At 44.2% G+C, this 24,730-nt stretch overlaps 1 protein-coding gene across 1 annotated transcript; it reads right to left on the bottom strand.

Moving 5' to 3' along the window:
• Window positions 1-619: 619 nt before the first annotated feature.
• On the bottom strand, window positions 620-24,046 carry SERPINB5 (serpin family B member 5). The gene is made up of 7 exons (XM_047698536.1): window positions 23,910-24,046; window positions 16,423-16,597; window positions 13,554-13,691; window positions 9,967-10,084; window positions 8,291-8,433; window positions 5,432-5,599; window positions 620-2,406 (listed from the first exon to the last, which is right to left on the bottom strand). Exons 2-7 carry the CDS (start codon window positions 16,588-16,590, stop codon window positions 2,014-2,016), a joined length of 1,128 nt encoding a protein of 375 aa, XP_047554492.1. The 5' UTR covers window positions 16,591-16,597; window positions 23,910-24,046; the 3' UTR covers window positions 620-2,013.
• Window positions 24,047-24,730: the final 684 nt, after the last annotated feature.

Here is a 24,730-nt window from a genome sequence, read left to right on the forward strand (position 1 = left end):
AAGCTCCCTGAACACTTGGCTTAAAAAGGCGCTAATCCCTTCCCTCCTCTCAACACTCACTAACCCTTTCTGCGCTTATCCCCTGCCTTCTGTTTCTTAGGCTAGAGGGGGTGGTGAGCCAAGAGTGGCAAAACATGGTTTGGGTCACCCCCAGCAACCCTGCACAAATGGCTTTTTTCTTTTGGGGGGGGTGAGGAGCATTTGTCACTGTGCTCAGCCATTACTGCAGTTGGGGACACATTCCATTGGAGCACAGCACAGGGACAGGACGAGGGCTCTGTTGATATTAGGTTCAGGGATACCGTAGCTGACTTAAAACAAATGTACATTGAGAAAAATGTACTTATAAATATTTTGAGCATATACAGCTTACTTAATAGAATGAGATTTTGAGGCTGGGCCTGAACTTTTCTGCTGGAGAAAAGTTCCATGTCCTCCCGCCAGGCCTCTTGTTTCATTGCATAGTTACACATAACAGAAAGTGATCCCAGCACACACACACACACCTCCTCCCAGGTCCTTTCTCCCCATGATGAAAGGGAATGGGGGAGGAAGCAAGCCTGGTGGGCAGGAAGAAAGGAAGACAAGGGAATAAGAATAGGAGTAAGGGAATAAGAGAGTAGTTCAATAATATTTATTTTCAGTGGCATAAAAGACACTCAATATTGAACCTTCGGAACAAGAAGGAAGTTGAACCTATTTACAATGAATGCCAGAGAAGAGATGGGTGAAGGAATGTCATGAAATCTTCAGCAAATGTGCTCTTTTGGTAGTGAATTAACCCGTGTACTTGCAGCATAGGTGACGTAACAGACCAACTTCACAGATTCCTGTTAACGTAAGTTACTAACTAGCTATGTACCGTAACTAAACCCGTAGTCTGGAAACACACATGTCAAGGCGGAAGAACATTCCAATTGCTATTGTTCTCTCCAAGGGCATTAGCTCCTTTCCCCTTTCCCACTAGCACGTTATACAACGAGACAAGTTCCTTCAACACTCAAAATACTCTTTTATCAACTACCTTAAAAATCCCCGCATGTTTGAAGTCCCTGGCCATCAGACACCCAGAGCCTTGTTGAGGCTCTCAGCACTCCCTGCCCAGCAGCGGCCGACCCCTAGCCAAGTGACCACGTGCGAGTTCTGCCGAAAGTGAAAGTGGATTTTTAATAAAATCAAACCTCCCCTCGAGGTGCTGCACTTCCCCTGGGTCTACCTTGCCCTCGCTACCCTTCCAAGATTTCCAAAAATTCTGAACACCAAAAGCTATTTCATAAGGAGGCGGCACACTCGTTCGGCGGCCAAACCTGACACTTGTAGGCTCCTCGGAGTCTTTATCCACTCTGTGTGAGTGTTCTGTGTGTTGCGGCGGAAACATGGAAGTGTTGTTGATTTATAGGGGGCTCTCCCGATCTCCAGCGATGGAGCTCCTTCCGTTACATATACCATGTGCAACAATTTAGCTTTCTTAAATCCCAAAAAGTCGAGGAGCTGGGAGAAAACACTGGGACCGCAGTTTAAGCAAAAGGAGCTAGGGACCGACAGCAGCCTGCCCACGTGCCCAAGTTCCGCTGGAGCCAGGAAAGTTTTGTGGATCTCGTGTACCAGTTTCTTTAGTCTTTCAGGGAAGTGAGAATGTCTGGAACATTCTGTATCCCAGTGAAAGAAGCCAAAGCTCTAAACTCCTCCAGATTCTCCTTACAGGAATTTTCGTTGCAGAAGACTGCGATCCTCCCCATGACCTTAGATAATTTGGCAAGTAATGAATACATATTTTTCCTCTAAGGTAACTCCTTTTCATTAAAAGCATTATGGTTTATGGCGGGGTTGGGGGGTGGGGAGAATAAAAGAATGGATTGGAAAAGAAGGGCTTATTCGTGTGAGGGCTGCACATGTCAAGTACCAGCTGCTTCCTGACCCAGCAATATTAACAATTTATTGTATTTAGAAAGTGATTCTTTGGATGCAGAGTTTACAGAAAAGTCAGGTGGGACTTAACCTGGGCTCTGCCACTTAAGGAGAGCAGAACTTGCCAAAGAAAATGATGTTTCGCGTTTTGTTGTGCCTGATGATGTAAATAAACGGGTGGTCGGCATTGAACTCATCCTTGTGTTGCAGGATTCGCGATCCAGGCACCTCTATGGAATCCCCGCCATCTTCCGTGATCTCTAAGCACACTCTGTGAATAACATTGGAGAGGGCCACTCCCTTGGTCTCTGACATTCCAGAGAAATCAGATGTATTCTCATTAAAGATATTTTTCAGCCCTAGGTTTTCAAGACTAGCTTTGGGATCAACAAGCTTTTCCACCTTAAATTTTGGAATGGAGAGTTTGACTTTGGCGTTGGCCATGGTGCTGGGATTGGTCCACTGCAAGAGCGTCTCTGAGTTGAGCTGTTGTTCAACCTGAAGGACCCAAAGGAGAGGAAATTATTTTTTTTTTTTAATTCCCAGTTGTAAGTGATCTGGAAACAAAATTTGATTGAAAACAAAAAGTGCCGTCGTGAGCCCAGCTTGGAAGCAGTGCAGATACTCCACCAAACATGGGGCCAATCAGTCCAGCAGTTTGGGAGTGTGACTAGTTTCCCTTCCAGAGAAGCACCCAGCCACCCAGCCACCCACCCTCCCACAATGGTCCCTTTGCACTGAATTGTCTGAGGGCATTTCCCAGAAGCTGTAGAGAAGAAACAAATGCATGGATGATAATGTGGCATAAATAAGAGTGAAATAAATATAAAAGAAGGGTTTTTATAAATACTCTTTCTCAAATGCTTACTTTAACTTTTCTACCAGGAAATCTAGAATATTCATGTACTTGGCGTAGCATCAAAATTTGTAACGCAAATTAAACCTAAAGTTACTCTTTCTAAAATGAGAACTTGAACTGTCTGCCGTCATTCTTGAAGACCCATGGTGATGAATGTATCCATTTCAGTTGGTGGTTTTAGAAATGAGAGAGAGGCTGGGGCGCCTGGGTGGCTCAGTGGGTTAAGCCGCTGCCTTCGGCTCAGGTCATGATCCCAGGTCCTGGGTTCGAGCCCCACATCGGGCTTTCTGCTCAGCAGGGAGCCTGCTTCCTCCTCTCTCTCTGCCTGCCTCTCTGCCTACTTGTGATTTCTCTCTGTCAAATAAATAAATAAAATCTTTAAAAAAAAAAAAAAAAGAAAGAAATGAGAGAGAGGCAATGACGCATAAAACGGTTTAGTCATAAAATTCTTCACTGAGCAAATCTTAGATGACTCCTTGCCCTGCTCACCACCCCACTGGCTAGAGGAGAAAGGCACGCACAAGAGAGAATGACAGTACTTGACTGATATTATCATGCACCCCCCACCACCACTGCACTGTAGTTACTCACCTGAAACCCCATTAAGAATCAGTGGCACAGCAAGGTCACAGACTGGACACAAGTTTGTTTGTTTTGTCTTTAGTGGGGGAGGGTCCCCTTGGATTCTCTTGTTAATCTACAATAATTATGTTTTCAATGACTACTGTTTCACTTATGACAAATTATTTTGATCAAAAGATTACCATAAGTAACTAGAATTTTTGAGCCAAAAATTCTTGCCCCCTTGATTTGTGGGAATGAAGAGAGGGAATAAAATTCATCCATAACTCAAAAAGACTACTCAGAGGAAAAAAAGCTTTTTTCTCTTCCATTATGTATGTGTTATGGGTCAAATCATATCCCCCCCAAAATAAATTCATACGTTGAAGTCCTAACTCACAGTGCCTTAAAATGCAACCTTGTGTGAGAACAGGATCCTTGTAGGTGTCATTCAGATGAGGTCTTAGGGTGGGCCCTAACCTAATAAGACCAGTATCTTTATAAAAAGGAAAATTTTAGACACAGATGCACACACACACAGAGAGAAAGCCATATGAACACAGAGGCAAAAATTGAAGTGATGCATCTCCAAGCTAAAAAAGGTCAAAGATCGCCAGCCCATCTCCAGAAGCTGGGGGAGAGGCATAGAACAGAGTCTGCCTCTTAGCCCCCAGCAGGAATCAAGAACTTGAACTCAGATTTCTAGCCTCTGGAACTGTTAAGAGAATATATTCCTGCTGTTTAAGCCACTGGGTTCGTGGTACTTTGTTACGGCAGCCATAGGAGACCAACGCTACATGCATTTTTGCATTTCCCTGAGACCCAAGAGATCAGTTTCATCCATTCTGTACTGTCATCAGAAAAAGGCTGGTATGAGGGTATTTCTCATAAGAGAAAGTGCAATGACCGCAGGAGAAAAGAGACCAAGGCGTGAATTGAGTGAGAAAGAAAAAGAGAGCAGTGAGTAAAAGAGCAATGAAGGCAGTGATGGAGAAAGTGTAACCATCATTAAAGCCGCAGGTGGGATGGAAACTGACTTAGACCTAGATCATCCCCAGGAAAGTCAGGGAGTAACTGACACATGGCTGGAAATGAAGCAGGTGACCTCTGGGTGCCTCAAAGAGGCTGTCCTTCTCCACAGCCAAGGGCCAAGGCCCAGTTGGAAGGGAGCTAGGGAAGCTGGGAAGGGAGGACCAAGGGGGGAAGAGGTGGCTGGGGAGGGGGTGCTGGATGGAGCTCCCAGAACAGAAGGGAAGCGAAAGCACCATTCACCAGCAGATGAACCAAAGTTTAAACCTCGGGCCTCTAATAACCTACAGAAAGGATAAAGCACAACAAAATCTCATATAGGTGAGTGCATTAGAAGAGCTTTTCAAGGGGCACCCAGGTGGCTCAGTGGATTAAAGTCTCTGCCTTCGGCTTGGGTCGTGATCCCAGGGTCCTGGGATCAAGCCCCGAGTTGGACTCTCTGCTCAGCAGGGAGCCTGTTTCCCTTCCTCTCTCTCTGCCTGCCTCTCTGCCTACTTGTGATCTCTGTCTGTCAAATAAATAAATAAAAATCTTTAAAAAAAATTTTTTTTAAAAAGAAGAGCTTTTCAAAACCCACAGAATGTACCACATGAAGAGCGAGCCCTAAAGCAAGCCTCGGACCCTAGGACAAATGTGCTAATAACGGGCTCGTGGGTGGTAACAAAGGTACCACACTAATGGGAGATGCTAACAATATGTGCTCGAGGCTAGATCAAGAACACAGATTCCAACTTCCTGGGCTCAGATTCTAATTCAAGACACCACTGATGATCTATGTGACCACAGACCAGTCACCGCCCCCACTGTGCCTCAGTTTCCCCGGCCAACAAGAGCACCGTGATCATTTCCAATGCATAGATGGGCCTGTTGGGAGAAACCAGTGAGAAGGGGCACGTGGGACCTCACAGGCCCTGGGTCCTCACAATTGCCAGGTAAATGTTGGCTGTTTCCAGACAAAGGCCGGGAAAGGACCCTGAGACCCTTGTCAAGCCACACAGAGTGCTGGCCACATGTCTCCAACGCCCAGCAGGGAGCGCTGTCGTGTTGAACCCCTACCTCCCTCCTCCTCCTCACCTTCTCCAAGCCTGTGGACTCATCCTCCACGTCCTTGGGGAGCAGAATGAGCATGCTGAGGTGTTTGTTTTGAAAGGGAAGCTCTATGACCTTACAGTTGATACCATCAACGTTGCCCATACAGAACGTGGCCTCCATGCTCATCATCGGCACAGGTTTGGTGTCCGTCTGTAAGAGGAGAAATTTGGACCGGTTGCTTTTCGAGTTACACAAGCATAAATACACACACATACACACACACACAGACGTTTGTTCTTGTTATAGTTTCAGACTGTTATGGTTCAATTTCTCTCTGGACCCAAACCATCACAGACTAGCCCCTGAAGAGTTAATGACTTCCCTTGAAAGGTTATTCACGTGCCTCATAATTCCAATCTATTTCAGGAACTAGACAGAATACTGTACTTGCTTATATAAAACAGGAAAAATAAGACAGTAGGACTGAAAACAGGGAAAGTTTAACTCAGTCTTTATAGATGCTCATAAGTACAAGCTCTTTGAACCATTCCTGGTGGATCTGACTTGATAGAAAGTTCTAGTGCAAACCATGTATCTCCTTATACAGCTCTTCCTGCTAAAACCTGTACTAGAGAACACTCAGCATAGAGCAGGACAAACATCCCATTTGTTTTGTCCTCTGTTCTCCTTTAGGTTTTTCAACCTCTTCCTGTATGGCCAACCTACTCTCATCTGAGCAATGAAAAGTCTGGGGAAGAGTTAAGAACCTTGAGTTTTAGTCCCATATGTGACACAAATAGATGCTGAGATCTTGCACAAGTCACTTAACTCCTCTGGTTCTCAGTTTCCTGTCGTGGAATGAGGGAATCAGACATTTCTGCAAAGTCATCACCTCTGGGGAGGAAGGGAGAAAGACACAGGAGAGGGTGGGCCTGTGTGGGACAGTGCATCTGTTGCTTTATTTTTTTTCTTTTAAAATATCTGAAATAAGGCAAAATATAAAGATTTACAAAGCTGGTTGTTGGGTATATCGGTGCTTGCTTTATTATTTTCTATAATTTTCTGAATGCTAGAAATATTTAGTAATTTTTTAAATGGGAGTATTAAGGAACAGAACCATCTCAAAGTCGCTTCTAACTCCAATGCATTCCACACTACTCAAAAAATGGCCTCAGTGCCCAGGCTTTTTTCTTCAAGTCCTTCCTTTTCTCTGTCTCCATTAACATTTGACTTTGTGCCTCTATTACAAAGACACTGATTTTCTGAAGAAAAATTAGTTCATACTCAAGAGTAAGAGACTGATAGAAATTTAGTGTGACTTCTTATTTCAATCTACACCTCCCATGGGATATTTGCCTATTAACTGAATCTCTTTTAGGGGAGATTATAAACTTCCTATCAGGAATAATACTGCAGTAAAACTTTTATCTGGGATCTTCAAACAGTAAACTGAATTTCCCCCGACACCTCTCTCAAGCAGAGCTAGACCATATTTTACTTTTTATAACACCTCTATTTCAGTACTTGTCATGGTTAGAATATTTATTTATGTGACTGTCTTTCCCCACACACACACACCAGATGGACCACAGTCAAAGCAGAAACCCTGTCTTACTATCTTGGTATATCCCAGCACAACGTAGCTGCTCACTAAATATTTGGTTGACAGGTCACTAAAGATTTCAATCCTGCATACAACCAGAAACATAGCTGTGATAGAAAAACATACTACTTTTGAAATAAGCTGCTGGTTCTTCCATTTACTTCTCTTAAAGAAGATGCAGATTTGTCTAACAATCTCCATCGAGTTAGACTGCTAGTCATGTGAATTTGCATATAGTTGTGACGACCAAAAACCATCGATTTCACTTATCAGCACCGAACATGGATACAATGACCCCATTTCTGAAACATAAATTGAGAGACATATCTTCTGAACACGGGACTAAATAGAGACCTTTCCAGGAAATGTGTGTGTGTGTGTGTTCACCTTGTCTGAATAGGCGCTATACCAAACAATGTAACTTCACCAACTTAGTCTACCCTTAAAGGAAACACTATAGAACCAGGGGGACAAGTTCAGTAACATCACTGGAAAAGTTCAGTGGCTTTAAAAGCAAAGCAAAGGAAACAAAAGAAAAGTGTGCATTCAAAAGGAGGACGTATCCCCACATAGCCTTGAGCAGTGTTTTTACTGCTTGCTTAGAGGAAATACAGCAAGATCAATAATATTTCAAATCCTTATTGAGTCTCCAGGATCTGCCATGACCCAGCTTTATGACTGAAATCAAGGTGTTGGCAGGACCCTGCTCTCCCTGCAGGCTGTAGGGGAGAATCTGTCCCATGCTCTTCTCTTGGCTTCTGATGTTTCCCGTGATCCTTCTGGTATTCCTAGAAGCATCACTTCGCTCTCCTCAGCTTTATGACTGAATCACAGTAAAGGAGTAGCACACATCCCTCCTCCCTTCTGCCCATTCACACTTTGTGAGATGCAAACACTACACATCTGCGTGCTCGGCTCCAAAGCCCACAGTGCCTTCACTGACCATTACCAGGCATGGGTTGGGTCCGGGCTGATCCTGTGGCCACTAGGAAACCCACCATCAGCAGACTGTCTTGGGTTTTGCTTACATATAACTTGGGGCCCATCTGCCAGCCCTTCCCAGGGAGGAGAACCAACCACCAGCAAAACCATCTAACTATTCTGGAGAAGTGTGAGAGGCTCTGGATTACAGGTCTCTGTCTCCTACCTTCCTCCCAGCCAGTAGTCTCAGGAAAAGCACACTGCGTCCTGGGCCTCAGTTGTCCTCACTGGAGTGAATCCCTATGGTCCCATCTGTTGCTATAATTTTTCAGATCTATAGTTGGGAACCTCCGACGTGCTGTCCCCCTCCCCCATACCTTGTTGATTCTGAACGGGCATTCTTTGGTTTCAGATTCAGGAAATTTCTTCATCCACTTCCCAACGAAGTAGGCAGCATTAACCACAAGCATTTTGGTCTGGTCACTGACACTGTTGTCAGCCAAGATGTTCTCAAAGCGGCCTGCAAACAATTATAGGAAAGCCCAGATTGCACCTGTCATTCTTCCAAACCACATCTGATATCCACATGTGCGATATCCCCATTTTACAGATAAGGATGTTGAGACATGGTGCTTAAGTCACTGGCCCAAGATGACACATGAGCAAGGTCAGATTCAGGAATCAGAGCTGAGTCTTTCGGACTCCACAGCCTGCACTCCGGAATGAAAAGCCACGAGTGTAATTTTAACCTTTGCACATGCGTTACATCACAGGGATCCTGGAAGGCCAAGATCATTAGCCCCGTTTTCTATTTCAGGAAACTGGGGCTCGGGGAGGCTGAGCAGCCCTGGAGGCTCACCACGCTGGAAAGTGCATCTGCGCAGGACCGGGCTGCACTCTTCACCCCATAGCCCGGCTCACTCTCCCCAGAGGGCAGTGGGGTCATTATTGAAGGATTCAATCCCTAGCAGCCACAAGAGCTCCCTGGGGATAATGCCCTCATAGAACGAAGTCCTCCTGTGTGAAGAGCACTGAAGTTTTTCCCAAGGGATTTTCATTTACCAAATCCTCGGGATCTTCCCACTGCTGCTCAGGGCCCACTTTGCAGACCTGTGACATGCACGTGCAGGGCCCTGTCCTGGTTTCCTCTGTCACCACCTTAAAGTCCTTAATACGGTTTTTAATAAAGGGCCCTGCATTTGCATTTTGCACTGAGCTCACGTAACCAGTCTTGCTAATGTTACATAATGGGTTAACTGCTAATCACAAATAAGGAAGGAGCTGGAAGACCAGAGAAGGAGGGGAGTTCATGGGTGGTCGTTCCAACTTAAATCTCAAGCTTCTGACTCTAAATTCCGAGGACTTTTTTCACTTCTCCAGTAAAATCTTAAGTTTATGAAGACATTTTTTAAAGTCCCTTATAGAGAAAATACAATCATCAGACAATTCTGGAAGCAAAACTGTTACACAGCAGTTTAAACAGCAACTGCTTTTGCTTATAGATCTTTAAACTGTGCTTAACCTGGTATTACTTACGCCAGTTTTTTTTCTTTACATATGAAGGCAAAGAAACATCATTTCAATGACAGATATATACATATGAATACATTCGTGTGTGCGCACACCTAACTATGACTACCATAGATTATCTTGGTGATCATAGATTGTTTGTTACCCTATACATCAAACTTGATCTTCACAGCCACCATGTAAAAATTAATCAGGTAACTTAGGCCCCATTTTGCAGATCAGTAAACTGAGGTTTCGTTTCCAGATTGAGAAAGCGGCCAGTGACTTCTGCGAAGCCACTCTCTGTTAGAAGCACGCTGGGGAGCCCAGCCAGGTGGGTGGGAATGGAAGCACCAGGAATTCCTGCCAAGCATAAGATGATGTAGGACATGCCCGGGAATCCATCCGCATGTTTGAATGGGCTGGAAAGACAAGAATTTAGCCCGTCTACTGAAAACATCCGAGGAAGCCTCCAGATGTTCAAGTTGATGCTTAGCAGAAAGTTCATGAGAAGATAGGGTCCAGGTAAGGAAAGGATACTTGCCATCTGTGAGATCCTTGATTGACTCGTTGATCTGACCTTTTGTTTCTTCCAATTTTTCTTTGAAGTCAACAGTTTCCATTTCCTTTGCATAGGGTCTCTTCGTAGAGCTGATGAACTCCTGAAAAACATCCAGTTTATAAAATCACAAAGTACCTAAAGTCCACAGTCAAACCATTGCCTCCTCCCATGATTCTAACTAACGGATTGGTAAGTGTCCAGGTTGGTGAATACCCTTTCAAAATCTGAAACACTGTACAAATGGAAACTTCGCGTGGAAATCAATGAATGTTCTTTGTATGAAGTGTGTCATTTCTTTAATTATGAGGCAATATCAATTATTAAAAGCTTCCATCGGGGCGCCTGGGTGGCTCAGTGGGTTAAAGCCTCTGCCTTCGGCTCAGGTCATGATCCCAGTGTCCTGGGATCGAGCCCTGCATGGGGCTCTCCGCTCAGTGGGGAACCTGCTTCCTCCTCTCTCTCTGCCTGCCTCTCTGCCTACTTGTGATCTCTGTCTGACAAATAAATAAATAAAATCTTTAAAAAAAAAAACTTCCATCAATGTAGTAGCAGCTTCGGGGGAAAAAAGGAACAGTATACTAAATGTACACAACAATTATAATATGAATTCCAAATTATAAACATTAAAATGTGATATATATATACATATATATACACATATGTATGTGATACACATATGTATGTATATGATATATATCACATTTTAATGTTTATATATGTATATGTATATCTATATCTATATCTGTGTGTGTGTGTGTGTGTGTGTGTGTATCTCACACCTGAGATATTTTTTCTTCTATTCTAAGAGATATATATCTTTTAGAATAGAAGAAATGGGGGCACTTGGATGGCTGCCTTCAGCTCAGGTCATGAGCCCAGGGTCCTGGAATCAAGCACAGCACTGGGCTCCCTGCTAAGTGAGGAGGCTGCTTCTCTGTGTCCCTCTACCTACTGCTTTGCCTACTTGTGCTCTCTCTGTCTCTAAATGAATAAATAAAACTTCTTAAAAATTTTAAAAACAATATAAAATACTCCAAAAGGAATCTAACCTCAGTTTATATTAAAAAAAAAAAAAAGAATAGAAGAAATGTAGAGAAAAGAGAACTCTGTGAACAGAAAACTCCTATCCTCACTGAAATCAATACAGACTCTAGGGAAAACACAGCAGGGAGTCCACAGCATGTCTGCTAAAAATGCAAAACCCCAAATCCCATCCCTATTGATCTTGATTCCAGTGATCTGAGGCCAGGAATGTGCACTTTTAACAAACACTCAGGGCATTCTGATTGGGGGGGGGGGGGGGGACCTCCTGCCACATTTGTTGATTCTATTACCAGTAAATTTGCAAATGATACACATCCAGCAGGAGGAATGGAAAGCAGTCTTTAAAAAAAAAAAAAAAAAAAAGTCTTTCAGGGCGCCTGAATGACTGGATCCCTTAAACACCTTATTCTTTTTTTCTGCTCAGGTCATGATCTCAGGTGCATTAGCTCAAGCCCCAGGTAGGACTCCACACTCAGCACAGCATCTGCTTGTCCCTTTCTCTCTGCTCCTCCTCCTTCTCTCTCTCTCTTTTTCTAAAAATAAATATATAAATAAATTTTTAAATAAATAAATAGGCTTTAAAATTCTTTCAACTCCAAGTTTGGTTGAAATGACTCAAAATGTGGGATGGAAATTCAACCAAATGAGATGTATCTGATTCAATGTCCTGCGCACGGGGGGCTCTGTGAATTGCTTGAGAGCAGCTGTTTAGCCTTAGCCATTTTGCTTCTGTTAATGGCAACGCAACCTTGGGACTGAGTGTTGCCATTGACAGAGAGAGCTGGCACCACCTAAGAACCCTGAGCCCCAGCAAGATAAAGGACCTCCCTGCTCCTCACAGCTAGCTGCAAAATGTATTAAGCATCTCCTTCAGGACCACCTAGGGAGCTTTTTAAATTTTTCCATACTCAGACCTCAACTCCCATCTCAGGATATATATTTTTTTAATGCCCTGGGTGATTGCTGGCAGAAAAGAAGGCTATGTATATATGTCTTCACACAATACAAATAAAGCCACAATAACATCTACATCTAGTGACTCATATTCTCAAAAAATCTTGACCAGGGTGCACCTGGGTGGCTCAGTTGGTTAAGTGTCTGCTTCAGCTCAGGTCATGCTCCCAGGGTCCTGGGATTGAGTCCTGCATCAAGTTCCCTGCTCTGCAGGGAACCCACTTCTTCCTCTTCTCGCTTCTCTCGCTATCTCTGTCACTATCTCTGTAACTCATCAGATGAAATTAAAAAAAAAAAAACTTTAAAAAATTGACATAAAAAAACTAAAAAAAAAAAAGACTAGAAAAACAAGCAGTACGCAGAAAGTAGTAAAACTATGGTAAAATATTTAACTGGCAATCTACCTTTTAGATGTGGAAAGCTTGAAATTCTGACCATGCAAACACAAGCGGAATCAACTCTCCGCTACTAGAGAAAGAACCTCTATATCATAGTCCAGGATGCTGGCTTTGTGTTTCAAACACAGATTCTACGAAATATGATGACACACTCTGGGGTTAAGGGTAAGGATACTACAGTGTACTTTATATGAGTCCTTCAAGAAACAGCTGAAATTAAACCCCTAGGCCTACCTCGGACAGATGCCCACATGACCAGCCTAGGAAAGCAAACAAAACCAATTTGTGACTGATTCATACAGTTGCTATTTTTCTTATTGATTTTGAGAGACATCAAGAGAACATTGTGTGCATGAACAAATGAGGTGGAGAACTTAAAATGTTGACCCGGGCCAGACGCCCTGCTATTCAAGGAGAAAGAGGTTTAACTCATGAGCTGTCTTGCATCTATGGAGATACACTTACTAGAGAGTTAATACTCCATTCTCTATTCCTCTCAGTGAGGAAGCTAGGAGGAAAGGTGAGATTTAGGTGTGTTTGAGAGGAGAAAGGGAAACCCACAAGCTTCTCTGTATTTTGAGCTGTGTTGTGACTGCGAGGCGATTCTAGCTAGAAGTGATTTCCACAATTTGCAGCCTCTCTGTAGAGGCCGCTTTTAGGCAATCAATTTGAGCAATGGAAGCCTGAGAAAGGTAGAGGAGCCCACAGGACCCCTTGCTCCTTGGCTGAATACAAGCAGCCCCATTAGGTGACCCCCTTCAAAATATCCACAAGCCCTAGCTGACACATGGCCTGCTTACACCCCGTCTCAGGTACCACAACAGGAAAATTCCATATGTTCCATACTCCCTCACCTGCCCCTTAACTAGAGCCCCCCACCACTGCCTCGGGGAGGACAGTCTCTCTCTTGCTGTCCTTCCCACCACTCCCTTGCGGTGTATTCAGTAAACGTCTATCTCCGTCACTCTGCCTTGTGTGAAGTTGCCCACATTGGGCGGCCCCCCATCATATCGGGAGACCCACCCCCACATTCTCCATTAGAACCGATTTATTTCTGATAAGCCTGAAATCCTAGAAGTGAATTTCACTGACAACAAAGTTGTGGGTCTAACCACGTGAAAATGTCATGCCTGGTAAAAAGCTAAATCGTGCTCCTTGCTTTAACCCACTTACTGTAGAGGGGTTCAGAGATTTGTCTACGTAGAGCCGTTTGATTAGTTTCAGAGAGTAAAAGGAACTAAGTTTGTTTACATCCGATGTTACTGTTTGAAATCCAAAGGGTACATCTTTGATATTTTCAAAATGAAGGACCTGTGAAGAGAAAAAATCCATTACCCATGAAATATTGCCTCTTCCTACCACAGTGGATACAGGACAATGATCCACCACCTGGGGGGCGGGGGGTGTCAGTATCTCCCTGCTCATTTGCCCCCATAAAGGAAAGCTTTTCAACCCGAGTATTATTGACATTTGGGGCTGGATGATTCTTGTTGGGGTGCTGTCCCGGGTACTGTAGAATGTTAAGCAGCATCCCTGGCTGACTTGGTGACCCCAGCACTCCTTCCTCCATTTGTGACAACCAAAAATGTCTCCAGGCATTGCCAAATATCCCTGGGATGGGAGGGGGCGTGGAACTGTCCCAAGCTGAGAAACACTGCCATTAAAGTCTTCTCTTTATCCAACTTTGGAGAAATTTTGCCCATTCTTCAAAAGGATGTCTCTAATGCTCATACAGAAGGCTTTCTGAACTCGGGAAAGAGTAAAGCTGCGTTATAATGCCTGTCCAACTGAGACACAAGAAGAGAGAGAGGAGTACCAAGAGAGACAATCATTAGACAGGTATCAGATTTGGGGATAGATGTGTCTCCAGCCAGGGTCTTTCTAGCCCCTTCAGTTGCTCTAACCAAATGTGCTGAGGCATCGCTGATAAAAGGCAGCCACCATCCACGGTGGCCTGCCCTCAGTGGGCTACAGTCACACAGCCCTGCCTTGGATCCCAGCCTGTACCCACTAGAAATGCTATCTTGCCGAGCTCTTCCTAGCTTCACATTCCCCTCTGTAAAAGGGACTGAGAACACCTACTTTTTTGACTTGGTATAACTATTACGGACCTTGCATGTAAAACACGTAAAACATCGTATGGTTTCAAAAATGGTAATAATTATTCTTATACTTATATTCAAAGTCACTTAAAACTAGGATGTTATCTTCTGGAAGGCTTGATTCCTTCCATTTTGTTCCTAACTCTTCTTTTGTTCCAACCAATAGCCCAGCAGCTCCTCTGCTTCTTGGCGCCCCAAAACATGATGTCAGCATAAGGCGATCCTCTCCTCACTCTTAAGTCAGAGCAACTGCCCTAATTGCCACACTTCAGGTAATGTCACGAAATAGGCGCAATGTCTGATGACCCAAAAACCTTGGTACAGCAGGGTCACATTGGCTGGTCCAAGGCCGTGCATTGCTCTCATGCCTAATGGCAGGTAAAAAGACCAGAAAATTAAAGAACCCAGGTAACTGCTTACCAGGAAAACAATTGTAGGTACTGAAAAGAGCTTTATTATTAATATTGAGAACAGACCCACTACCAGGAAGTTATCTTTACTCTCCCTTCTCTAATGAGAGATGAGAAGGAAGAAGGAGAATTGGGTGGGGATTAAGGGGTGGGGGAGTCAGGAGTGAAAGATGGGTGAGAAGAAACCGGTGTTCTGTCCACAACTGAAGTTTCTTTTTCAAGCCCCAGTCAGTTTTGAGTGTAAATTCTTCATTCTGACCCAAATAATATTTTGTGGGTGTACTTCCTAGGGATTTATGGATATAAGAAGATGTTCCTTTTTTTAGTGCTTGTGAGTTGACAGAAAAAAAGATTCTGTTGAACCTAAAATGATCAACATAAAAATCATATTGGAATGGAAGTAGAAGCACATCTACCTACTAAGAGGGGGAGATGGGTAAAGGGGAAAAAATTTCCAGGCATAGAATAAACAATTCATGCAAATTTAATGTACAGCAGGGTGACAGTGACTAATAATACTGTATTGTACATGTGAAAGTTGCTAAGACAGTGGGTCTCCAAAGTTCCCACACAAGAAAAAAAAATGTGTAACAATGTAAGGTGACAGATGTTAACTCGATTTACTGTGGTGATCATTTCACAATATACGCAGATATCAAATCATTATCTTGTACACCTAAAACTAATGTGTTATATGTCAACTATATCACAATTAAAAATAATGATAAACTGAAATAAAGGTAAATGAGTACTTAAAATGTAACAATCTGGAAGATCACCTCATTTGAAGGTCTAAGAATTTTACAAAGCTAGACAGTCAACCATAGCCAAAAAAAAAAAAAAAACCCTCTAAAAAAATACACACACACACACACAATTCACATCTGCATACAACTATATACATATATGGGGGAGGGGTGACATCATTTTAGTCCATTCTTCTCGAATGGGATATTCTGAAACATAAGAAAGAACAATCCGTCTTCTTATTCATCCCTGTTGCTTGAAGGTAGAAAATTTTAAATGTTATTTCTGTACCAACATAAGTGCAGATGTATTTATCTAACAGGGATATATTACTGTATTATAGAGTACATGTGGATATATTACTATATTATAGGGGACAATATATTATCGACTAGAATGCAGTTGAGCCTGCATCTTAAAGCACGATGTTGTCAATAAATTTTGTGCATAAAACAGGGGGTATGTGCAGGAGCACATTTAACAAACACCATGGTGATTGATCCTTATAATGTAACAGGTAGACTTGCCGAAGGCCACCCATTCGTATAAAGATCGTGATTGCCTAGCAGGTCCCTTGTTCTCCATTACAGCACGGTACTTGTAAATGTGGGCTGCAGGACAGATTAATGAACTTTCACATATAAAGACTGATTAAAGAAAAGGCACAACTCTCAATCCCAAGCAATTTTCTCCAAGGGCCCCCATTCGTTTCTCCCACGGCACGGCCTATGTGTTCTAATAAGCCTGTTGGCACTCAAAGCAGAAACAAGGTATGGAGCTTACCTGTCCAATTTCATCTGCCGTGTCCCCTTTGGCGCCTACTTGAGCAAGGGACAGAGAGGTGGAGAGACAGATTGGAGAGAAGAGGACATTGCCTGCTGGCTCCTTTTCACACAGTTGTTTGAACAGGTCAACCGCAAAGGCTGAATTTGCCAGTCGGAGAGCATCCATTGTGGGCCTGGAGCAAAGAACAAGGATGAGGTGATTTCAGTTGACAGTTGACAACACTGATCAAAATCAGTTGGTTTTATTGACCAATTTTGTTTCAGTTAAGACTTAAGTTAAACCATATAGAATTAACATTTTTGAAGATGAAAAACAGTCAAATCACAGCAGTTCTGCAAGGTTCAATTTAACATTTAGTAAATGTTATGGGTTAAATCGTGTCCCCCCAAAAAGATAGGTTGAAGTACCACTCCTGGGTACCTGAGATCTTATTTGGAAATATGATCTTTGCAGATTCAATCAAGTTAGGGTCATTAGGATGGCCCTAATCCAATATGAATGAGGTCCTTGTAAGAACAGGAGAAAAGACACAGAGACAGACATGTGCAAAGGGAAGATGGTGTGAGGACACACCAGGAGCAGGCCACAGACAGTGAGGAGGAGAGCAAAGTGATGCTTCTAGGAACACCAGAAGGATCATGGGAAACATCAGAAGCCAAGAGAAAAGCATGGGACAGATTCTCCCCTACAGCCTGCAGGGAGAGCAGGGTCCTGCCAACACCTTGATTTCGGGCTTCTGGTCTCCAGAATCGTGGGAGAATACATTTCTATTGTCTTAAGCCATGCAATTCTGTGGTTCTTTGTTACAGCAGCCCCAGGAGACTAATAGAGCCAGTAATGCCTTAGGGGGGCAGCTAGCACATAGCAATATTGAACAAACACAGCAGTTACTGTTTTTGTCGTGAGTATATACCTACGGTGTGGAAGACCCCACACGCAGTATTAGATGTACCAACTGAGTCCCTCCTTCTCTGAGTCTGCAACTCCTTTGGGCAGATACGGAGACAAAGAAGTAAATGTGGAGCTTCCTGTGACATGTGAGCAATGCAACAAGTCACAGAGGAGTTAAAGAAAAGAGAGAAGGTGGGTTCAGCTAAAAATATAGCGCCTGGGGAAGTAGAGAGAACAATGAGTAGGCACCTAGTCTTGTCTGAGGACTCTCATCCTGATGCATGTTCTCTAAGTGGTGTCAAGAGACCCCTGGCAGCCCCTAAGACCCTTTCAGTGGGTGCATTTTCAGGGGCACCTGGCTGGCTCAGTCAGCAGAGCATGCAACTCTTGATCCCTGGGTCACGAGTTCGAGCCCCTTGTTGGGCATAGAGATTAAATAATTATTTTAATTTCATAATAACTTTTAGGCATCAACTTTTTCATTTTCAATCTCTCACAAATATGCAGCAGAGTTTTCCAGAGGCTGTTTGATGTGTCTTCTCGTAAACCAAATATTATAGAGATTTAAAGAAAAGAAATAACAATGTTACTCATCTTCCTGCATTTTTTTTCCTTTAGAAAACCGTTGTTTTTTCATAAAAATATGTTATTCATGTTAATACATCATGGCTATATAATAGTCATTTTAATAAATTAGTAAATACTTCAAAATTTCTCCAGTTATAATTTCTAATTTGGGAAGTATGGATAGACATATCTGACATCAGAAAAAAGAAAGGAAAAGAAAAGAAAAACAGCTCTTTGGGATCCTCAGTAATTTCTTTTTTAAGATTTTATTTATTTATTTGATAGAGAGATAGAGAAAACATAAGTAGGCAGAGTGGCAGGTAGAGGGAGAGGGAGAAGCGGCTCTCCGCTGAGCAGGGAGCCCAACATGGGGCTCGATCCAAGGACTCTGGGATCATGACCTGAACCAAAGGCAGACGCTTAACCAGCTGAGCCACCCAGGTGCCCTGGATCCTCAGTAATTTTTAAGAGTGTAAAAGGGTCTTGAAATTTAAAAGTTTGAGAAATGTTCTATTGAAAGGTCCACCCATCTGTCCAATCCAGTAGTTAACGATCAAGACGAAAGGCACCTGGGTAACTCAAGCGGTTGGACCATAACCCTTCCTAGAACGGAGCAGAGCATCATGGACTCCACAGGCTCAGCCTGAGCCCAGGATAGAGTGTGTCTATGGGCCATAGAACGATATTACTACCCCTGACTGGCTGGTGCATAGGCCAAGATTTGAAGTGTTCCCCCAAAGCCGTCAGGTACTGTGTAGTCACACACAGAGACACGAGAGTGAACATGACATTGAAGGACCTCTAGGAGGACATGTTCTCCGGCATCAGACAAAGTATCAGCACTCAGGACAGAGGGCTTCCTTCCAAAAGGACCCAAAGAGCTATTAGAGAGTCAATACATGAATAGGATCTCAACTGTGTACCTTATGCCTGCACAGAAATTAAAAATTCAAAGATGTGATAAGAAGATCAAGGAATGAGCCCCTGGTCTACAAATATGTTTTCAGAATCCTGCCTTTTGTGGGACATGTGGCTTGTGTGTAGGATGGATTCAAAAAGATTATAATATATATCTCAGAGTCTGTAAAAGCAAATTCATTAGCAAAAAAAAAGTTTTGTTGACCTGTTCATGCTCGCTGGTCATCTTCTTCCTTCATTTTATGTCCCTGATAAGAACAGCTAAGTGAGCTTACGTCAGTGTTCTCACTGAAAACCTACTACAAGGTAACCTTCAATCTTATATTTCTTTGGGGCCCACGACCTTCCCCTCTCTCCTCAGGAGTGGGTCTGAGCGGGTTGACAGCCCACTCCCAGGCAAAGCAGCCCAGTGTCAGGTGTGCAAAAGGCAATGAGACACAAACAGACACATATGGGGTGTTTTGATGAGTAGGACCACTGCAGGACCACTGCATGAGTAGAAGAAACCTCACAAAAGGTTAGAGGGATCCACATGGATTGCTCTGGCTTTCTCCAGCAGCAAATTTAACGTTGGTGCTGACTTTATCTACAGCTAACATTCAACCTGAGTTACTTTTCCATCAAAGAGAGAAGCCTAGAGGCGCCTGGGTGTCTCAGTGGGTTAAAGCCTCTGCCTTCGGCTCAGGTCATGAGCTTGGGGTCCTGGGATCGAGTCCCGCTTCGGGCTCTCTGCTCAGCAGGGAGCCTGCTTCCTCCTCTCTCTCTGCCTGCCTCTCTGCCTACTTGTGATCTCTGTCAAATAAATAAAAATAAAATCTTTAAAAAAAAAAAAAAAGAAGAAGAAGAGAGAGAAAGAGAAGCCTAAATGAGCTATCTCTTCATCAAAGAGAAAAGCCTCAACCCAGGTCCCTGGAAACTTCTCAAAGCTTTTACAACTTGAGGCCTAATCACTTTATTACCAATATGAAAATATACCAGCTCCACTTGAACAAACATCAGTAGTCCTTCCCAGCATGTATTTCCTACCATCGCAGAAGAAATGTTTGAATAATTTTGCATAATCAATAACAAACTTTACTTTTCAAGTTGGTTTTCCTTCTTGTGTATCAGTCCTTGGAGTAATCTGCTAAGAGAATTTTGACTCAAACCCCTGGATGTGGATTGAAGGGTAAGGAAATGTTCCTTTTGTTCAAGTGAAGCACTCTTTCTTCATGCTTTATAGCATTTGAAGATAAATTTAGTCTAAATGGTTCTATGCGAGTAGATCAGTAGATCAGTAAACCACTGAGATCGCAGTGGTTTTTAGTACAGTTGATTACACAATATAATTAACACTGTGTTGCAATTCAAACCTCAGAGTCAGGCCTCTGTTGGAAAATATGAATCAGTCCACATCTATCAGCTGAGGCTTTCCCAACAGGGGACCCTCCCTTTCAAGAGTCTATTCCTCTGCCTCAAGAGTCCTCAGTGCGTAAAGTGTGCCTTCTTATCCGTGTGCTGACAAGCTCCTTTCCCAGAAAAGTCTCCTTCGAGTTGGGGAGGGTCATGCAGCCCTTTAATATCTGAGGTCCCAGAGACAATGACACTGTTTGATGCTTGACAAGGGAAGCGGAAAATGACTGCATGTGCAAACTGCTGTAGCTGCAAACAGTCACCAAGCAAGTCATCAATCAGACATTGCCTGGCAAATCTGAACCCCAGCTTGGTGATGAGTACCAACTGACCTAAAAACACTTAAGGCTGATCTGGTCTAAGGTAGTTCCAACGGATGACTTTGGCCACAGTCCATTACCACCTCCCTGTGCTGCAAGATTAAGCATGCAAACAAATCTCAGCAACGTTAGCAACACGAGCCCTGGGGAAACCCATCAGGTCCTACACAGACCATTTCGGCTAAAGAATGCTATGAAAATTACGCATGTAAGAGTAGAAATTAGAAAAGAGCACAGATTAACAAGTCCTACATAATAAATGTACATGTCTAATGACCTATGTACACAGCGCTAAATCGCTACAACTTTTTTGGTTTTACTTTTCACTTTGTTACTAGAGAACTTCTTTCATTTTCATGAAAACCTTCTGACAATTGTAACAAATAAGGAGAATTTCCTAACAGCTCTAACAGAGAAAACGCTACATCTCTTCGTAGCTTAAATGTTTAAGAGGCACTTTTATGTTAACCAGAGAAAAGTGAGATAGAAATTTAAGTAAGAAATGCAAATGCAGCAAACAGAAAGTTGTCAGAATTTATTGCAAAGTGGCCTGTTGTTTGCACTGAATCCTAAAATCATAGATCTTTCGAGTAGGACAAGATCTTGGAACGGATCTAGTCTGGCTCCTCTCCCTCACGTTACAGATGAAGAAAGTAAGGCGGGCGGAGATGAAGTGATTGTCCCAGGCCACCCACATGGGGAGTGAGAGTGGCAAAACCAGACCTTCCTTTCCACCTGCTGCCAGGAGCGTAGTCCCCACCACACCTCATCACCTTCCCTCTCGGTAATTGTGTCTTCACTGGCATGCGTTCTCTCAGAAGTCTTCAGAGTTCCAAAAATCTTACATGTCCTCAATTACCCCTTCAGAGACACTGAGAGACTTTGCACAGGTTTTTTGTTTTTGTTTTTTTTTTTTAATCCACACAAAAATTTTCCTCCCATTTTCCAAGAAACTCTTGTTCTCTTCCTGCTCTTTACATTGCAACCTACAAGTCCAATATAGCTTTCATTTAATAAGTGTTACCGGGGGAACTCCTGTGTGTCAGGCGCTGAAGCTAGACATTGGGAAGTCACGAGTGAACATACACGGTTCCTGCCTCTGTGGAGCCGTCGTGTGGCACGACGCATGTGGTGGGGTGACCAGCATTTGGATGGGGGCACCAGTTACTGTGGGAGCCCTCAGGGGAGAGAGCCCGCTTACAGTAAAATCTTAGTGAGGTCACTTCAGAGACAGCTCCATCCAAGTAAGTCACATGAAATCAAGTCCTGAGGGAGAAACGTGTGCCAGAGAGAACAGACCCAATTCAGAGACTGCAGGGTATCCCAAATGAGTAGAGACACACACACTGGGAGGTACGAGGGTCAGTGTGCTCGCTTCTCTAGACCTACTACCAGTCACTGGCCCCCGCATAAAGATTCCTACAGTTTTTAATGCATCTAAGTGAATGGTCCTCGAGCTTTTCATCTGTAGATGAAAAATGAAATGTAGACTATTTAGATGAGATAAAGACCATGTGGGTAGGTTGACCATATGTCCCACTTTGCCTGGGACAGTCCTGGCTTATCTGTGTTGTCCTGACATTAGCAAGAGTGCCCCTTTCACTCTCAAACATGTTGTATTTGAACAAGATAAGTTCACCCTATGTATAGATCCATTCTTCTACACACATGTGTGTGCACACACACAAACTAAGTGCATGTTTTGTTCATTCCTTAAAAACTATTTTTCACTGTGTCACGTTATTGTGGATATCACTTAGCCTAGCCAGCCTCAGTTTACAGATGAAGAAAAATGTGGTTAAAAAAAAAAATCGGTATTTGGTCTAGGCCATCCCTAGGCAATGTCTTGAGGAAGCTTACCTTATTGTAATAACAACCATGGGATGCCTGAAAACACAGTCTCTGCTGTCTGCACTCACGAGAAGAAAAAGTCAGAGCCAGATGAAGAAAATCGGAGATCCTGCAGCTTCTGCGGTGCGGAGGAAACTTGTGAAGATTAAGGGAAGTTATGAAATGAGTAGATGTGTGTGAAAAGTGCTTGGTTAGCAGGACAGAACAGCGCAGCTATTAGTAATAAGGTCAATTGCTTAATCGCCAAAGGTGGGGGAGCCTCTCTATGCTCAGATACTCCACGTAGAGCCTGATCTTGACCACTGAGCTGCCCGACAGCAAACTAGAACGGGGCTTGCCGCACCAGAATGACCGAAATTGCTCAGACTGCATAAGTTCAAAGTCCAGCAGAGGGACTGAAGTAGCAGAATTCATGGCGTTAGGAAGCAAAGAAATAAACCCACTGAGTCATACGGAGAATGCTTGCTTCAGGCGGGCATCCGTCTCTCCGCCCATCAGGGAACCCATCAAACACTTGCACAGACTGGTGGGGCCTGAGGTTTGAGACCTGCCTGATTCTGTTCAAAACCTCTTTGGTGATGCAGGGGTGAGCAGGTCGGTCAGAGTACTTGGGGCATCATGGCCACAAGCTGTGAGTTGGAAGGCTGGGATTCTCCTTCATCTCCGCACATATAAGCTGTGTGACTAGGGACCCACTTCCCCTCTGTGACCCTCCACTCCTCATCCACAACGCGAAGGGCCGAGCCGGGATGGAGGTAACCCCTCAGCTCTGCGAGTCCGTACCTCCTCTGAGTACGAGCCAACAGAACAGCTTGGCCTGTTAAATTGATCTGTATTAGGATACACTCCAGTGACGTCATAACAACTGCAGTGTCTGTGAGGAAGAGACTATGACCCGGCCTATTTGAAATGTTGCCCAAGAGCACACATGGGAAATATGTAACTTGTTTCAAGTGTCCCGAAACCCAGAAATAGGGAGAGAGAATGCTCCCTGCCTGGAAGGATGTGTGGTTAGTAAGCGAACGCCGGCTGGGGGCTTAAAAGTGCCGAAAAGAAGAGCAGTTTCAAAATCAGACTCTCACCCAGCCGGGAGGGTGAGCCGGAAGCTCCAACACCTTCCAAGTCCCTCTAGGTTCTCAGCACCACGCCCTTTCTGAAAACCAGCATTGCAAAATTCATTTCGAATTCCCAGATAGGGCTGAAAAGGTCCTCAGAAAGACGGTCCCCTCCAGAAATCACGGTCGCACAGGCCCCCCACCACCACCACCCAAACCTCCAAGCCCTGTTGTGTCTTCATACTCGCTCCTCGTCCCACTAAGTGATTTCGCTCCCTACACGGCATTCCTGGTTCCCGAAGGCCCGAGACCTCAAAGCGCTGCCCATGTCAGGCTGGGCGGGCAGCGGCGCGGCAGCTCACAGCCTGTCCCTGACCATAACCCTTATGTCAACCTCCTTCACCGCCTCGCAGCAGCTCAAATCATGATTCGGTTGTAAGAATCTTCCTGAAAAGGGGAATCACCAGCCCTGCCACCGCGCTTTGCTTACCTGGAGTCACAGCTATCCTGGAAAATGCCCGGCAAGGGAAAAGGAAAGTGAGGGCCGTGGAAGGACCTTGCAGGAGCAACCCTCTGTGGGGCAGAGGCGAGGCTCGCTCACCTGAACCCGCACCACGCCCTCGTGACCACTCCCAGCCTGGCTCCCGCCGCCCTCCCACTCCTACACTCCCGGCTCTTACTCAGGCCTCTTGGCAGCTGGTCCCTGAGTGAAAAAAAAATGATTCAGGCTGAAGTTGCTGTTGCCTGCACAGCTTCCAAAGGCCTCCGACGTGCTCGGGCAGGAAGGGCTGTCGGTGGCTCCTGCCTTGGGCTAAATGAATGCATCCGCAGGTACACAGGGCAACCCTGCGAGGCCACGTGGGACCAGAAGATGAAATGCATGAAACAGAAGGAATATGTGACGGTCATAATGATTCACACTTCTCAGAGAGGGTGATGCCCCAAAAAGCTCTCCAACTTCCACCTTTCCATGTCAACTGGGCTAGCTTATCCTTCCAGAACGCCAAAGAGGTACTACCTATTAAACAGAGCGGCGATCACAAAAGAAGAGGGTCTATAAATTAAATAAATTCTGCTTAGCAAAATATGCAATACCAAGTTGATAGGACAAAATGCTGCGTGAAGTTCCCACTGATGAGGAGGACACAGCTCTGTCTTCGCGGAGCCTCCATTTCCTGCCCCCCCACCCCACTGCTCCATCATTGGGGGGGACCCACACCCTACCTAGCGAATCTGTTCTCAGGAAAGCACCTCCAACTAAGCCAGCTGCTTCCCTGCTGTGCTCACCTAAGATTCCCTATTATTCGTTTA

Source organism: Lutra lutra, chromosome 12 (genome assembly GCF_902655055.1).
Source record: "Lutra lutra chromosome 12, mLutLut1.2, whole genome shotgun sequence".
NCBI classification, from domain to species: domain Eukaryota; kingdom Metazoa; phylum Chordata; class Mammalia; order Carnivora; family Mustelidae; genus Lutra; species Lutra lutra.

Coding starts and splice junctions, on each gene's coding strand:
- SERPINB5 (XM_047698536.1), bottom strand. CDS start 16,590: ATGGATGCTCTCCGACTGGCAAATTCAGCCTTTGCGGTTGACCTGTTC. Junction 13,692..16,422: donor CGGCAGATGAAATTGGACAG/GTAAGCTCCATA, acceptor TTCTCTTCACAG/GTCCTTCATTTTGAAAATAT. Junction 5,600..8,290: donor GCCCGTTCAGAATCAACAAG/GTATGGGGGAGG, acceptor CTCCTCTTACAG/ACGGACACCAAACCTGTGCC.